The sequence below is a fragment of the Otolemur garnettii genome, unplaced genomic scaffold (genome assembly GCF_000181295.1).
Source record: "Otolemur garnettii isolate 467f Iridium unplaced genomic scaffold, OtoGar3 scaffold00113, whole genome shotgun sequence".
Classification (NCBI taxonomy): domain Eukaryota; kingdom Metazoa; phylum Chordata; class Mammalia; order Primates; family Galagidae; genus Otolemur; species Otolemur garnettii.
The window spans coordinates 3,581,757-3,600,288 of record NW_003852508.1 but is presented as its reverse complement, the minus strand read 5'-3'; the positions used below and the strand labels follow the sequence as shown (position 1 = coordinate 3,600,288).

The 18,532-nt window shown below is 38.0% G+C and overlaps 1 protein-coding gene across 1 annotated transcript in view; it reads left to right on the top strand.

Annotated features, from left to right (window-relative positions):
• CPA6 (carboxypeptidase A6) overlaps nt 1–18,532 on the top strand; it is a 279,926-nt gene that overhangs the window by 230,286 nt on the left and 31,108 nt on the right. The window contains exons 7-8 of the mRNA XM_003797251.2: nt 5,652–5,762; nt 6,283–6,373. Of these exons, the coding sequence (XP_003797299.1) occupies nt 5,652–5,762; nt 6,283–6,373 (202 nt within the window). The remainder of the gene's footprint in view (nt 1–5,651; nt 5,763–6,282; nt 6,374–18,532) is intronic.

Genomic DNA, 18,532 nt, shown 5'->3' with positions numbered 1-18,532 from the left:
AAAAAAAAAAAAAAGTTCTTTTCATGGAAGATCAAAATCAGTTTTGGTGAAGCATTTTTAAAATAAATTGAAGTAAGGGGCTGTAATACCTAGGGACTGCCACACTGAGGCGTGTAGTGCATTGTTTTGTGACTGGCTTTCAAATCAGGACTACTTTAGTGTTCCTCATAAACAATAGTAATCAAGGGATTAAACTTTCCAGGTAGGTCCAGATACAACTTGATTCGTAGGCATCTCCTTTTCTAGGTGTATGGGTGATGTATGTGGATTGGTAAAAAGAGCTCTACACATTAGAAGAAAAGCATAACCCTATGTTCTTCATGGTCATCATATGTCAGAATAATAGGAAATAGACATATGGTCATGTTCTTTCTAGAAACTCCCACCTACACCGTAAAAGAGAAATGACTCTGTACTATTATTGAAAGCATTCATGCAAGGAGGTCTCTCAGATGCCCTGCTCCGTATTTAACAGTCATCACATCGTGATCATTCTTGCTTTGTCTGACCAGATGGGGAATAGCTGTAATTCTTAGAGAGTTATAAAAATCACAAATATAGCATATGTAATATAATGACACCCTGCTTGTTTGTCAGAGGAAGAACACATTCTGGAAAGTCTTAAAAAATTAAATTCATTCCAGAATACGATGAGCAGCTTCTTTCATTAATATATTGTTTAGAAATGAAGATTTTTAAGTGATGTGAATGGCCTCAAAATATATAAAACAAAAATTGACAGGATATAAGAAAAAGCAATAAATTCCAAATCATGTGTTTTTAGCACGATTCTCAGTGTTTCAGACAGCACATTTTAGTAAGAATATAGATGATATAAACAACGTAATAAACTTAATCAAATGACATTTAAAATCCCTACCCAATAATTAGAGAAGGTATATTTTTTTCAAGCACAGTTGGAACATTCACAAAAAGTTGACTATACTAGGCCACAAAGAGAGACTCGACAACTGTCAAAGAATCTGTATCATGTAGGCCACATTCTCTAACTGCAAGGTAGTTGTTAGAAAGCATTTACAAAAAAAAAAAAAAAACTAAAAAACTCACATTTTAAAAATGTGTAAATATAAATAACTCATTTAAGTCAAGGAAAGGTTCCAATATTTAGAACTGAACAGTAACAAAGCTACTGTACATCAAGATATAGAATGCAACTAGTGTAGTACTAACGGAGAATTTATAGTTTTAAGTAAATATGTTCAAAAAGAATGAAGTCTCTACATTAGTGAGCCAAGCTTTCAACTCAAGAAATTAGAAAAAAGACAAAAAAGTCAGCACCAATTTTAAAAAATGATAAAGAGCAAAACTCAACGTAATTGAAAGCAAAGATTTATTTGTCCTAGTGTATCTTTGTTTTCTATAAATTTCCACTCTAGGACTAGATAATTTTAGAGCTGAATTTGACCATTCAGGGAGCTAATAATTTGAATACATTAAAAATACTCTCCAAATATATGTTTTTTTAATACTCACCAAATCACATTAAGGTAATATATAACTGGTACCAAAACCAGACAAGGACAGAATAAAGAAGGGTTATGGGCCTGTATGTAGAAATGTAGATGTAAATACAGTCATATGTCACTTGATGGCAGAGCTATTATCTGGGAAATGTGACATTAGGTAATTTCATCATCGTGTGAACATGACAGAATGTAGTTACACAAACCTTTTTATGGGAAACCAGATGTCCCAGCACCATTACTGAATATCATTTTCCTTACCTGATTTGCAATGCCAGTATAAAGTGTATATGTCAGATTTATATATGTGTTCCACTATAACCTATAACCTATCTGTGAACCACCATCAGATATGCATGCCATCATTGGCCAAAATGTCATTATGAGTCATAGGACTATATTAGCAACCTGAATCCAGGCATATTAAGACTACACATCATAACCAACAGGCTTATCCCTAGAGTACAAGGGTGGTTTAACAATAAGAAGATTATTTACTGGCATTTATCACAACAGCAACCAGATGATTGTATCAATACATGAAGAAAAATATTTGCTAAAATTCAATATCCATTAGTGATAAAAACAACAGCCTAAATATAAAACAGGACATATTTGATATGATCAACCTTGATTCCAAAATTACTGAGGGGAGATGTGTCAAAAATAGTCAAGATAATTTTGAAGTGAAACAAGATGAGGAGCTATATCCTACTAGAGTTGTCAGAATCTAGGGTTTGCTGAATGGATATAGACTAAGTGCATAAATGCAATTCTACCCACAAATGAAAATTTGTTATTTGACAGAGGTAGTATGTTAATATACTCTCATTCACTGCAAATGGGCATGTTTACTGATTTAGAGGGAAAAAATGACAATAGTAAAGTCAAAGGCATGTAAATCCATGACCCAACAAATCCTTTCCTAGACTTGTATTACGAAGAAACTCTCACATATGTCTAGAAGAAATGTGTAAGAATGTTCATTGCACATTATTATTACAACAGTGAAATACGAGACACAACCTAAGCTATCTATCAAAAAAATAAGGGATCAATATATTGTGTGTTAACTAACCTATAATGGAATACCATTTACCAGTTAAATATAAATAAATCCTCAACTTAATAAATTTCAAGGCTCGGTGCCTGTAGCACAGTGGTTACAGCACCAGCCACATACACGGAGGCTGGCGGGTTCAAACCCAGCCCAGACCAGCTAAATGACATTGACAACTGCAACAAAAAATAGCCAGGTATTATGGCAGGCACCTGCAGTCCCAGCTACTTGGGAAACCCCAAGAGTTTGAGGTTGCTGTGAGCTGTAACACCACAGCACTCTAAGGTGACATAGTGAGACTCTGTCTCAAAAATTAATTAATTAATTAATTAAATTTCAAAAATATAATGGGAGAAGCAGACGGCAGATTAACACATAATGATCTCATTTGCATAATATTTCAAAGCATACACACAATATTATATGTTGTCCATGAATCCATAGACATGTACCAAAATGTATACAATCATGTATGAGAATGATAATGTCAAACTTAGGATAGGAATTACCTTGGTGAAGGTGAAAAAATGAAATCAGGGAATGATTAAGGCAGGGGGGTTGCTTTACCTGTAATGTCTCAATTTTCTAAAAAAACGATTTGATAAATGTAGTAAGATGTGTTGATGAGCAAGCTGTTCTGTATTTTTTCTACATGCTTAAAATATGTGGTAGTTTTTTAAAAAGGAAGTTGGCAATATTCTTTTAAACATAAAACTATGGAGATCACTTATAGTAGAGAAGACAGTGGGATAAAATGAGAACATTCCCATACAGGGGTCTAGCAATGTCGGCCATGTGGGTACAAACATGCTCCCTGCTGGAGAAAGAAGAGACTCCCCAGCAAAGATGGAGACAAAAAGCTGCAATCCCGGATGCCAGGAAGGCAGGGAGAGAAATTACCACGGCATTTTCTTACTCCTTCTTTCCTGCCTTGGCCAGGTCCTTTCTCCTGCTGTCTCTTTTCTCTTCTTCTCTAGAGCTGTGTGGAAATCTACAGCTGCCAAACTTTAAGAAAGAAATGTGGCCAACCATGGACCATATAGCTCTGCCCCGCCATGCCAGCAGAAGGCGTCCTCTAAGCACTGGGGACTCTCCACTTAGTAGAGAAAAACAAAATTGCAGAACTTCTAAAATTGATCACATCACAGGAATTTCCCCTAGTTTGAAGCATTGGACAGTGAAGAGAAACTCAAGCATACAAGAAAGTTCTACTGAAGCTAACTGACCAACAACTATTACTGAGCCTTAAACAAAAGAAGAACAAGAGAGAATCCTATCAGTGTTTATCAACTTGTGTTAACGTCACAGACGCTTACATGCCACGTAATAAAGTTGTATTTACCTCTGATGTTCTTGAGTATATCCCTATGTCTTCAACCTTATTTCTAATTTAGTGATAGGTAGAATGAATTGCATGATTGGCTTTTTCTCTATGAATATTAATAGAAGTCTCACCATATAAACACAAAATGCTGCTATGATGGGTTTAGAAATCCTACTTAACTAGATGTAAAAGAGGATTTAAATTTTAAGGATTTAATTTTCTAAGGCTGTATATACATAATTTAAGAATTGTTTTATTTTGGGAGGAGGGAGGAAAAGGAGGCACAAAGTTTCAGTATAAGAATTAAATAAACCCTGGAGATCTACTCAACAGCAGAGTGCCTATCGTGAACAATACTATATCTTATACTTAAAAATTTAATAAGCAGCTGGAGCTTATGTTGAGTGTTCTTATATCCTAAAATAATAATGATGACAAATGAAAAGGGCAAGAGGAATCTTTTTGGAGGTGATGGATATGTTTATGGCACAGACTATGGTAGTAATTTCACAGGTATACAGTCATTTCAAAAATCACCAAGTTGTATACGTTAAATATGTATATCTATTTATATGTCAATCATACCTCTGTAAAGTGATTTTTTATTTTTTTTGAGACAGGGTCTCACTATGCCTCCCTCAGTAGAGTACTGTGGCGTCACAGCTCACAGAAATCTCAAACTCTGGCTTAAGTGATTCTCTTGCCTCAGCTTCCTGAGCAGCTGGGACTATAGGTGCCCACCATAATGCCCAGCTATTTTTGTTGTTGTTGTTGTTGTTGCAGTTGTCATTGTTGTTTAGCAGATCTAGGCCGGGCTCGAACCTGCCAGCCTCCGTGTATGTGGCTGGCGCCCTACCCACTGAGCTACGGGCACTGCCTAGTGATCTTATTTTAAAAACGTATTTTTGTATTTTTTAATATGGTGAGAACTCAGCCCAAACAGATATACAATGAAAAGTAATTCTCCTTCCTACACATTGTCCCCCAGGCCCCAGCACAGAGGCAGCCACTGTTCCAAGTTTTCTATGTGCTCCTCCTCCAAGATAGTCTATATGTAGAAAAATAAGCACCAAAATGAACTTGTTAAAAAGTTTGTTCCATAGGACTGGTATTTGGAAAGGTCCATATTCTTGACTTAACATATAACAGCACTTTCTTATTGGAGGCCAATCTATACTGCAGAATCCTCAGACTTGGGGACAGACACAGGAGAAGTAAAACTCAATCACAAGAGCAAGACTTCAAAGGAGCCACAATAAAGATGGCAAGGATGTTCTATTGTCCATTGAATGTTCTACAGGAAAGTAAGGGGAAAAGAACAGATCTCCATGCAGTAAACGTTCCAAGGCTTGAGGCTGGTACCAAATAGACACGAACAATTAAGTGACATTTTACTAGTCTGTTTTATGATGTATCGTGCAGGGCTATTACCCAGAATTGAAAGAACTGATTATACAAAAGCATGCTTACATTGTTACTTTCTTAATCAGCCTAAAAATTTAGCCAGCTCTGAAATGCTGTAAGAGGCTGCCCAATTAACTTGTCTTAATGGCTTTGCTAAGAAGTTATTGGTAATAATACGTTTAATTCAGACAGAAGTCTTAATAGAGAATGTGTGATGTCAAAGAGTACCACTCATGAAAGTTTACTGCTTTTTAACCCACAGCATTTTCTATTTCTCATGGGTAGAAAGGATTTCTCATGTTTTTTTTTGTTTGTTTTTTTTTTTCTAAACCTGCATTTGGAAGCAATTTATAAGAAAAATGTCACCTTTCTCTTTTAGGCTCTTCTAACTTATCGGAGTGACCCAGCCATGAGAAAAATGTTGAATCACCTCTATTTCTATATCATGCCTGTGTTTAACGTTGATGGATACCATTTCAGTTGGACCAATGTAAGTCACTTTTGCCTATCCAATTGAAAAAAGGACTGAATATGTCATAGAAAATAGAGCCACAAATTTCCAGGACAGAAAGAAAGCTTGGTGGTCAGTCAGTTGAGTGATTCTAGCGATCCAAAGGAGGGCCTCACTCCTTTTCTGATCAGAAAACCAACCATTTGAGTCTGTTCTTATGTCTGCCTTTTACATAAGATTTCATGTAAATAAAGATTTCTCCTTCCAATAAATTGTAAAAAAAAAAAAAAAATCACTGATCTAGTCCAACCCATTCACTTTTGCCTTTGAGGAATTGAAGCCAGGAGAAAACAAGGAAACAGGAAGTCCATGGCTGAAATTAAAGCTTGAACCAGGATCTCGACTGCTAACCCAGTCCCCTTTCCACTCCCGGGCTGGTCTATTCACAGACGAACTCTCCTCTCAGTGGTGTGACTTGCTCCTTGATTAAGCTACTAAAATGCATCTGAATAACCTTCTAAGTATTTTTCTCTGCACCTGTTTTCTTAATTACATCTAGGATCGATTTTGGAGAAAAACAAGGTCAAGAAACTCAAGGTTTCGCTGCCGAGGAGTCGATGCCAATCGGAACTGGAAAGTGAAATGGTGCAGTAAGTTTGGGACTAATTGGGATTCCGATCAGAAGCTTTCTGCAGTTTTTACTCTGCAAAATGATGAGCCTATTAGGACTCTAATGGGAGCCTCATGTTTTTCTGTATGTGAAAACCTACTAGAGAAAGGCACAGATATGTGCATTAGAGCTGGAATTTGCCAAAGAAAATGAAAGAGTTCTTTTTTAATGCATAAAAAATCAAAGATTTAAATCTGTTGGCTCAATCCTGAAAATTGAAAATTTGCATACAGGTGGAAAAGCAGAAAACTGAGAAATATTTTTTATTCACAGCATGAAAACAGGAACCATGGTTCGTGGTAAGGGTCTGGTTAAATGCTTTCATCCTTTTCACACGAGTAACACTGATCCTGCTTTCATCTGTCGGTGCTGGTCACAGCTGCTGGGCCTGTCTAGAATCCCTCAATCTGCCAGTTAGACATATACTGGCCCCTCACTGGAATGTATCTCGGTTGCATTCCATGTTTCACTGATACTCACCCTTCAGGTAAAAAGAAGATGTCATTTTAAGGAAGAAAGCCCTTTTACAGAATTAAGAAGCAGGCAAATACCAGGGGAGAAAATGAGAAAATTAGTTATGGCCGTGTATTTGCAGCAGACAAAAGAGGGAAGGGAAAGTATTGTCAAAATTCAGTTTTAAGGAGCTGCCCTTTTCCAGAGAGTGTCCTTAGCTCCCTCAAAATCCAGAACCTTATATAATGGAAAGCTTCCCAGTTTAATCCCTTAGAAATGAGATTGATCACCAATTCACTCATTTTACAATGAATTGGGTTCTGTATGAGATGTCAATCCTCCCATCCCCCCCAGTGTCAGCCAGAATAACTGGGCAGGGCCTGAACCTCCTTTACATCCCTCCAAGCAACAGACCTTGGTCAATTAGAACTGCAAATAAGAAACAGAGCTGAAAGAGTGTGGCTCTCAAACAAGACCGATGTGGCACGCTTGGTGATTTGGGCAATTTCCTCCAACCTATGAAACTATAATAACAGCCACTTCGTGGGGTTCTTAGAGGGACTAAAGGAATTTACATATGTGAAACGTTTTACTTCATTCCTAGCTCCAAACAGGGGTTTTCTGTATCAGTGCCCCAATCCTCCTTCCCTGACCAGGGAAGGACAGAGCCATTCACCTCTGAGCCTCAGATCAATCCACGAAATAGCCTCTTTCCTTCAAGTGCGTATAGTAATGAGGAGCAATATTGTAAACCTGACACGTGCTTGCACCTGTGGGAGAAGAAAGAGCGTTGCATAAACCGTAACATGCAGTAGTATACATGACTAGATTTTGGAACTGTTTTCCCCAGCCCAGACGGAGACAGCAAACACATTCCTGTTAACTCCCGAAATCCACTAATTTTAAAAAAAAAAAAAATTCCATTTCCTTTCTCTTTGAGGGAGCTATTTTACATACTTGTAACTGGGGGAGGAGGCTTCATAGCTGGCAGGGAGTATGCATGTCACCTGTGAGCCCCTGGTGGTCTGTGTGAGTGCACCAGGTGGGTAACCCTAGCCGGCCAGCTGTACCTGTGGAAAGTTAGACTCTTGTTTGTATCTGGTTGCAAGGGCAGGTGTGGGTCCCTTTGTTCTTCCTCCACCAGCTCATTTCCTTCATACACAGGCCTCCTTTAATGCTTTAGTCTCAACTGCAATCCCAGCTAGAATTCCTTTATTTATTCCTTGTTTTAATTGTTTCTGACTTTTCCTATGAGTCAGCACTCAAGATATACACGTCCAATCTTAGGTGTATATATCTCCAAGAGAAATGAAAACATTCGTCCACAAAATGGCTTGTATGTTCACGGCAATATCATGCATAAGGGCCAAAAAGTAGAAACACACCAAATAACTACCAACTGATGAACAGATAAACAAAATGTGGTATATTTATACAATGGAAGAATGTTTGGCCATAAAAAAAGAATGAAATGCTGATGTATTCTGCACTTAAAAACATTATGCAAAGTGAAATAAGCCAGTCACAAAAGACCAACTGGTTCTGTTTATATGAAATGTCCAGAACAGGCAAATCCGTGGAGAGTGCATTGGTGGCTGCCAAGGGTTGGGGAGAGGAGAAACAAGAGCCATTGCTAATTGTAAAAGGTTTCCCAAGGGATAATGAAAATGTTCTAGAGTTAGATGGTGATGATGATGATGGTGGTGCATATACTAAAAACCATTGAATTGTATACTTTAAAAGGTATAAGCAAAAATAAATAAATAAAAAATAAAAGGTACCAGCTGGTATTAAAAAATACAGCTGATCTGATTTAGGAGCAAGTTAGGCACTTACCCAAACATAATAACTCTTTTAGAACACTCGGTTGCCTACTATTGTAAATTACACGTAATATGGAAAAAACCATGTGTTTTAGCAGCCCAATTATATATGCCCTTTCTGTATATGCCCTTCTCTTGCTGCCAGCTTCTCCCCCCTCAAAAAAGGGATGTGTTCTGGTCAGGCAATTGCTTTGGTAGATTAGTTGGGGTGAAGGGCAAACCCACTACTTACTGGTGGTTTTCAGCCAGTGCCTGTGAAATAACCATAGATGACCACTGGCCTGCTTTCTAGAAAGATGGTTCCTCCAGCCGAGCGGCTTTTGTTTGGTGAGAGCAATACTAGCCAAACTGCTAAGCTGAATTGTGCTAAAAATATAGGGAATTTCAGAAACTAAATGTGGGGCAAAGAGAGGGAAGAAAGGAGAGATAACAACGCTGGATTGTATAGCAAAAGGGACTTTCTGGTGGCTCAAGTCTATAATCCTAGCACTCTGCGAGGCTGAAGCAGGTGGATTACTTGAGCTCAGGAGTTCAAGACCAGCCTGAGCAAGAGTAAGACTCTGTCTTTAAAAAAAAAAAAAAAAAAGCCCAGCATTGTGGTGACCTCCTGTAGTCCCAGCTACTCCAGAAGCTGAGGCAAGAGGATCATTTAAGCCCAAGAGTTTGAGGTTGCTGTGAGCTATGACACCACAACACTCTACCCCAGAGTGACAGTTATACTCTGTCTCAAAAAAAAAGAAAGAAAGAAAGAAAAAGGGACTTTCATACTCAAAGATGCCAAAGGAGGGTTTTAATTAAATTTTGCTGTAAAGTATGTAAATTCTCATCAGTGCTTCATAGCAACCACCGGGGGTAATATTCAGTACAATCTATTTCACTTACTAAGTGTAGGGGCCCAGAGAAAATGCCCCTTTGCCCTCTGAAGGTTCACTGAAAATCAGCTAACAAAAGACAAATTAATAAAAGAAAAGGCATATAAATTTTATTTTAACATGCATAGTATGAGGGAATTATGTTGGATTGTTTATTACTCAATAATCCAGTGGGATACAGATGTTTATAAACCTTTCCTTATAAGGAGAGATGGAATAGATGTGACAATTTGAGGGATAACAAATGATTTTTAGAAAAATTCAATAGGCTTGAAGGACATAAAATGGCCTGAGACAAAGTCTTTTTGGCCCACACAGCACAAAATGTTTTATGACAAAAGTCTGTCCAGCTGTGTTGACAACTTCAGTCTTTCAGTTAAATTAATAAAAACTCAGAGAAGAGACCAGATGTAACTGTTTTCTTCTTTGGCAGGTCTGGACTTTGGGTAAATAAGGAAGTATCAGAGTAAAGCTTCTTTAATTTAAAAAAGATTTAATTTAATTTAATTTAATTTAAATTTAGAGCTCAGCACCTGTAGCACAGTGGTTACTGTGTCAGCCACATACACGGAGGCTAGTGGGTTCAAACCGGGCGCAGGCCAGCTAGACAATAATGACAGCTGCAACAAAAAAGCCAGGCACTGTGGCGGGCACCTGTAGTCCCAGCTACTTGGGAGGCTGAGGCAAGAGAATAGCTTAAGCCCAAGAGTTTGAGGTTGCTGTGAGCTGTGAGGCCACGGCACTCTACCCAGGGAGACACAGTGAGACTCTCTCTCAACAAAATAAAATAAAATAAAATAAAATAAAATAAAATAATTGGTATACCAGGGTACCATATTTGGGGGTATCAATTTCTGAGCCCCAATATAAGGATTTGTGGAATTGGATCTGCTTTTCAATCTCAGAAATAATAAGAAAAACCCAGTGTCTTTTTTTCTGTTCTTACACAATCACACAATACAGCAGTTTTAAGACTAGACGTGTGGTGAAAACCCCACACTGTACCCCAGAAGTGCATTAATGTACATAGTTACCATTCAATAAAAAAATAAAAAAATAAAAGACTAGATGTGTGGAAGTTTTTCCTCACACACCAAGCCATTCTGCTGCCAATACCAGCTAGAAGTTTTATAATTCATTTCACTTCTGATGCTATTTACCTGGAAGCAGCATCATATCCCACAGGTTGAGGGCTCAGTCCCCTTAGACTTCCCTCCACTTCAGAGACCAGTCGCCAACGCCAGATTAAGACCTGTTCTTCTGACCGACCTGCTGTAAATCAGGATTCCCACCATCACCCCCCTGGTTTAATAAATTTGCTAGAGCAGATCACAGAACTCAGGGAAACATTTATGTTTATCCATTTATGGTAAAGAATATTACGAAGCATGGAGATAAACATCCAGATGGAAGCGATACTCAGAGCAAGGTATGTGGGGAAGATAGGAGCATCCTGCCCTCTCTGGGTGCACCGCCCTCCACAGGCTTTGCTATCCAGACGCTCTCTGAACCCCATTGTTTTGAGTTTTTATGGAGGCTTCATACATAGGCATGCGTGAATATCAAGCTGATCACCAATGACCTTTCCCCTCCCAAGAGGTGGGGGAGGGGGGCTGAAAGACCCAACCCTCTAATCCTGCCTAGGGCTTTTCTGGTGACTAGTGTCATCCTGAAGCAACCTTGGGAAGCCCAGCCACCAGTCTCATTAGCATACAAACGATACTCATCAATCCAGAGAGTCCGAGGATTTTAGGACCTGTTTGCCAGGAAACAAGATAAAAATCAAATATGTGTGTGTGTATTATATATATAATGCAGTACAGTATCAGAGGGGGTGTGATGAAGTGCTGAGACTGGCTCAAGGTAAGCTTAGGGACAGAACTAATCCACATCAAATTTTCAGAGGCGTGGAACTCACAGCCAGGATGGACTATCTCATAAGAGTGAATTTCTATCACTGGAGACTTAAAGACCATTTATGGATAATTTCTGGCTAGAATGACATGTTGCTAGAATTTTCTGGCTAGAATAACCAGTTAATTAATGTTAAGTAAACATTAACTAACTGGTTGAACTAAACCCTTAAGATTCTTGCCACCTGTGGGATGATTTTAACATGCACTGTTGTAATTCTAAATCAAAACAGATATATTGAGTACCTTTTATTATGCAGGGTACTGTAAATGGTATCAGAAAGTCCTGACAGGACTCCGGTATCTGTTTCTAACCTCTAGCCTGACTCCTCAGGGATCAACTGGCCATGAATAATTTCTGCTAGGCCACTTGATTAAAGAGTTAAACAATGTACTGCTGCCCTGGAGTAGTTTAGGTATCAGAAGAATAATAGGGATGGGACTGTTTCATCCAAAACAAAACAAACAAGAAAAAGTAAGAGGTTGGGAATGCATTGGGAAGAGGAGGATCCCCCAGGTACGAGATCTGATCTGGGGCCACTGCATTCCGTGCAGGTAGTTTAAAATTACAAACCCATGTGCTGTCAGGCATATCGTTATGAAATCTCCAGGAAGGCTATTTTTTCTTCCCAGCTAGCACTCGGCATCTTCTTGTTTTCTTGATTTTCTGGTAGCACAGACCTTTTGAAAGTACCTCTCTCTGAGGGCCCCAGGTGTATGTCTGGGTCTTGCTCTCTCTCCTTGCCTACTGAGGACCCACATCCTGACCTGCCTCCACCCCATGTGGCTGTTGAAGGAAGCCTCTGTGTCAGAGATCATCAGCCAACACTCCCAGCACACCCCCAGCTTCCGCTTTAGCTCCAGGAATTCTCATTCCAGCTCCTTCTTCATGCTTCAGGAACCTTTTTTGGAACTTTGCCATGTATTTAAATGGACTTCTTGATCCTTTAGATGTGTTTGTAGTGAGAGTTTTTATCACGAATCTACCACGACTCCATCATATTGCCAGAAAACCCAGCTCTCATCTCAACATTAATACTAATTAGCTCTAGTGTTGGCCTGGCTTCTCCGATGCTTTAGGGCCTTCTGTCATCACCGAAATGTGTCTAAAATGATCTTACCAGCCCCTGATCATGTAGGACCCATCATTGCCAGGCAATTTTTTTCTTCTTTGCTGCCTCCTACAAGTAATCATATGGTAAGAACAATAATGTTACCGTTTCAAAATAAAATTATTCAACTTTAAGGTATTTCTTATTCTTATTTTAAATGTTGCCTTTCAAATTCTGTATAACAGTCCTTTTACTATTTGGGGAGAGCTGACAATGAGTGTTGAAACGTAGGAAGTACCTGTTTTTAACGATGTTTCTGCTTTTGTTATTTTTCTCTCAGAATGAAGTCTGTAGAGCATGTGAACCAACCATCCCAATCCCTTTCCAGCTTGTCTTCCTGTACTGCTGAGGCCCAAACATAAAAGCTGCATTTCCTAGAACTCACTAAGCTAGGGATCTAGATGTGACTCTGGCTATACCCCAGTGGTGCACTCACCTGAAGGTTAAGCATGGGAGAAAGATGGAGGTGATTCACTGTCCTCCCTGTCACTGCCGGCACAGGGGTGCACCATTTATCTAAGGGGGCTTTGCCTTCTTGGTTCTCCCCTGATTGTGCAGTGTCCTCATCTTAAAAGAGGCAGGATCCCTCCTGGTAGCCCTTATCATGGGTTACCCTTAAAGTCATCCAAGAAGGCTCAAACTAGAGTTCCTTTCCCAATGATTTCAAAAGACATTTAACACTTTGCTTTAATTTTTTTTTTTCCTTAAACTAGCCACCGTAGATTTTGTGCCCTTTCATGAAACCTTAGCCAATACAGGGTCTTTTAAATAAACATTTTATTTTTCCATTTCTATCTATCACTTTGGCCAGGAATTCTACTCTTTCATAAGCTTTATCTGACATTCAGCTCAGTTTTTCTTTTTCGTTGTATCCATTCTTGCTACTATCCCACCTTTTCATATCCTATTACCATCTATCATGCTAATTTGTCCTTTTAAAATAATGTTCCTGTTAGAGATACTAGTAGGCTATCATCTCTATCCCTTCGGCATTACTTAGCGAGAGAATATATTAATTCCTTTCAGCACCCCTCTAACTCACCTTAAACATGTTTTCATAGACTTCTTTCTTTCCAGGATCACAGGCTAAACTGAAAATCCTTTGTTTCTAAGATTTTTTTAAAAACATGGGTGGCACCTGTGGGTCAAGGAGTAGGGTGCTGGCCCCATATGCCATAGGTGATGGATTCAAACCCAGCCCTGGCAAAAAACAAAACAAAAAAACACGAAAAAAACTTTCATTTTCTCCTTTTCCTATTCCAATATATTTTCAGCTACTATACTACTAAAAAGAACTAGTCTATTTTATCTTTTGTGAAGCCATGCTTAAATTCTCTTTTCCTAATCTAAATACTGATTATATGCAAAAATCATTCCAACTCCCCGTTTTATATTTCATTTTCCTTATGCCCGACATGCCCAAATGCTTTTTAAAATGAACTTTTTGTAACCACAGATTATAAATAATGCTTGGAACTATTTGTGTGTGTGTGTATACGCAAAATGCTTTATTGTTTTGTTCCTCGATCATTCTCGTGGGTAAATATGGAAGAATTTGCATTTGAAGAACAATATTTAGGTTATTTATAACATCCATTCCAACATCATGAACAAATACCTTTGTTGAAGTGTTTGATAACGATGTTGCAAATGAAGTTAAATAAAACCTTTACAAATGCTCAGTTTTGTGAGTCACTGAAGTAAGCAGCATATACAAATGGTATTTTGGAAGTGAAGCATGCAAGAGGTGACCAATCCTTGCCTTGGCTCTTGGGACTCGAGCTACTGATTTTTCATGTGGTACTGATTTTTAAGCCCAGTAATTTTATTGCACCTGTTTCAGCAGGTAACATGCCCATGCTGCTCAATCTTGAGGAGGCCTCCTACCTTTCCTTGGGCATATGAGTAAGGTTTTTAAAAAGCTTTTATCTACTAATTCTTTTTCCGCTATTCTGATTGCCTTTCAACATTATTGCATTTCTGAGTTCACTGGAAACACGCTACATCTCTCTGATAATTTTCCTCCAGCTGTATCATTTGCATTTGAGAAGTCATGTTATTTTTTATTTTCATAAATTTCATGCGTATCTAACTCCTTTGATTTGGGGGTCCTTGCTACCATTTTTAATATCTCAGAAGCATTACAGCATTATTTTCCTTCTGAATCACTTATGTTATTAAATATTTTCCTTGTTTTGGGGTTCCCAATTCCCTTTCAATTTATATGATGATTTTTAATCCAAACTCCTTTTGAAGTAATTTTTCTGTCCTGTTATTAAAACAATCTTTTTTGAATGCTATTTTTACATGCAGATATAGGTAAGAAATTATATATATATATATATTTTTTTTTTTTTTTTGAGAAAGAGTCTTAATAATGTCGCCCTCAGGAGAGTGCCGTAGCATCACAGTTCACAGAAACCCTTGGGCTTAAGCGATTCTCTTGCCTCAGCCTCCCAAGCAGGTGGGACTACAGGTGCCCTCCACAACACCTGGCTATTTTTTTTTTGGCAGTTGTCATTGTTGTTGATCAGGCCCTGGTCGGGTTCGAACCCACCAGCCTCAGTGTATGTGGCCTGTGCACTAACCATTGATATGGGCACCAAGCCAGAAACGATATTCTTTTTATGTACCACTTCTTATAATTGTTTAAAAAGCTATGATATGTTGAACCATGACAAGAGACAGACGGGCAATCCCCTTGCTTTTATACTGTTTTCCAGAACAGCATTTCCCAAAATGCACAAAATGCTAGTGAATTTTAAAACTCTAGTGTGGACCAGAAGTGAGAGATGCCAAAATAATAATAACAATAACTGATCCTAATGACAGGAGTGTTATTAAAATGTAAAAAAGAAAGATGTTTTTACAATGTAAGGAAAAAACCGAGTACCTCATCTATCTGATAGTTGTCACCTCAGAGGTTAGCAGATGCATGACTGAATTTAGTCGTTTATTGAACTCCTGTGTATTCAGCTGGTGACTGAGAAAAGAGCAATGAACAAAGCAAAGAAAGTCAGGTTGTGAGATGTGCTCTGCAGAAAAACGTAACACCAGGGAAGAGAAAGAGTTGGCAAGGATGGGGTGAATTAGCTATTTTAGGTGACCTAGGAAGCCCACTCTGAAAAGAGAATAGGCTTGGGAAAAGGGAAATGCAGGTAGAAGGAATAACAGTGTGAGTAGCAGTGTCAAGTTGGCATCTCGGTTGTATTTAAGGAAGGGAGAGGAGACTTTGTGGCTAGATTAGAATGTGAGTCAGAGGAGTAGCCCCGGGGCAAGATAGAGGTCCCACGTCAAGGAAGGACTTTGGATTTTGCTCTGAATGGGATGAGAAACCCCCTGAGAGTTTTGACCTGAGGAGCCTTGCTGTTTAAGAGAATCATTCTGGCTATTGTGTTCCAAATAGATGGTTGAGGACAGATATTTAGATTCAAATTATACTTTCTCCTGTGAATGCATTGTTTTCAAAATACAGTAAAAAGTCTAAGAATGTGATTATGCAGATCTTTAGAGAACTATGGCCTATGCCACAATGAACTCTGAATGTAAATGTATCTTTATTATATAAAGAATTTTAAAGTGGTACCAAAATAGAGATGAGCAACCGTGTGAAAAAAGTATATTTGTAACAAGCTGGACGTGGTGGCTCATACCTGTAGTACCTCCCAGCTACTCAGAAGGCTGAGGCAGGAAGATTGCTTGAGACCAGGAGTTTGAGGCCAGCTGGCAATATAACAAGACCTCATCTTTAATATACATATATGTGTGTGTATGTGTGTGTGTGCAGCAAATACAGCAGAAAAAGTTTTACTATCATTTTTATATAAACACTCAAGAATAAAACATTACATAATAAAAATAGTTGTTAAGAGTTCATATAAAATACAAAGAAAAACTCCAAGACTCTTGTAAGTTAAAAAATGTAAAAAGCATAGAGTCTTAAATCAAGAAAACAAACCTAAGAAAACAGGCAGCCGCCAGTGATCAAAAATAATATTAAAATAAAACAATGTAACAGTATCTATTAAATTACTGCCCAAAATGTTGAACGTGATACACTAGAAGCCGTGTAACACTGAACTGGCACATATCTTTTAGGGGGTGAGAAGGTAACTCAGAGAGTCGAAGCAGAACCTTCTATTTTGAAATTACAAGAAATTATCCTTACCCAGAAAAGGATAGTGACTAAAATTTCATTTGTAGAAATAAAAGAGTGAAAACAACCCAAATGTTGAACAACCAGGGCAATGGTTAAATAAATGTGTACTCAGTGAAATTTTAGGAAGCCACAAAAATAGATAACAAGTTCATGTTTAAACAAGAAGCTTATGACATAATGCTAAGCCTAATGCTGGCTATATAATTACTTTTAAACTGTGATTGCAATTCTATAAAATATATTAATAATAATTAATCTATATGTATATGTGACAGATAGGTAATATGATATTTACACATTTAAATACAGAAGGGGAAAAAAGACAGAAAAATATACTAACATTATGGAATTGGAATACAAATATTGATTTTCCTTTTTAAAAATGTTTTCTAAACTTAATTTTTAAATTCCTCTTTTTTTGTGTGTGTGAGACAAAGTCTTACTTTATTGCCCAGGCTGGAGTGCTGTGGCATCAGCCTAGCTCATAGCAACCTCAAACTCCTGAGGTCAAGTGATCCTCCTGCCTCAGCTTCCCAAATAGCTGGGACTACAGATCCCTGCCACACCACAGGGTCTCACTCTTGCTTAGGCTGGTCTGAAACTCCTGACCTCAAGCGATCCTCCCACCTCAGCCTCTCAGAGTGCTAGGATTACAGGTGTGAATCACGGTGCCCAGCCTAGAATTCCTCTTGAAAGAACAAATGTGTCTTGAATAATATATGTTCTGCATTTATTTTTCCCATGCCATCTACAAGTGGTTAACCAAATGACCAATTAACCTGAATTACTTTTTTAAGATTCATATATTTAAATGTCTCAGAAATAAATAATATTTAAATATAAAATCTTGCTGCCACTATAATGCTTTAAGTTAAGCCAATGACTAAACCACTCTGAGAATTTAACAAAACTCAGTGGAGCCTCAGGAGCCCTGCAAATATTTATTGAGTGTGTAATATACGCAGGCACTCTGCTTGGGGCTACTTCAGGATGTTTCTTTACTCAGTATTGAGATCAACGTAACAGATTCTAATTTTCTTCTTCAACTCTGTGGTTTTTTTTTTTTTTTTTAACCTATCAATGCCCAAATTACTTAAAATAAAAACACCATTTCTGACGATTTAATTTGGACCTATTGGCATTCTTATGATGTTATTGTACGCCACAATTATGTATTGAGGGAGAAAGGGAATAAAATTTGATTGACATGGGAAAATAGGCAATATGATACAATTGATTTGGAGAGTATGAAACAGTGTGACTTCCACAAAGGTATTTGGCAATGTCCATCGGGAAAAAATGTGCCTTTAGCTGCGTAATTAATTCTTTTAGGAATTTATCCAAGGCTATACTCACATATGTGAGAAGTAATATATGTACAAGGATATTTATTGCAGCGCTCCAGATAATAGCAAGAGACTAGAAGCATTCTAAATGCCTGTCAAGAAAGGACTAGTTAAGTATATTAGGCTCCAATTATACAGTAAAATACTACCTGGTCAGAATGCAAAAACTGTTTTATGGGCTAATATGGGAAAATCTCCAGGATTATACACACCCAAAGTTGAACAATACGAGGTAAGATTAATACACATTTTTAAAACTACTGCTATTTTTATAGGAAAGATTTTTTCACAGATGGATACAATAAAAATTGGCTTAAAAATTGGCTTAAAAATACATAAGACTATCCCTGCTTATTCCAGGGATATTCAGTAAATGATGAAAAGGGAGGAAAAATGATTGCTTGGTGGCAAAAGGACTAACTGGCTGGACAGAGAAAGGAAAGAGCAGTTTGCACGGCATA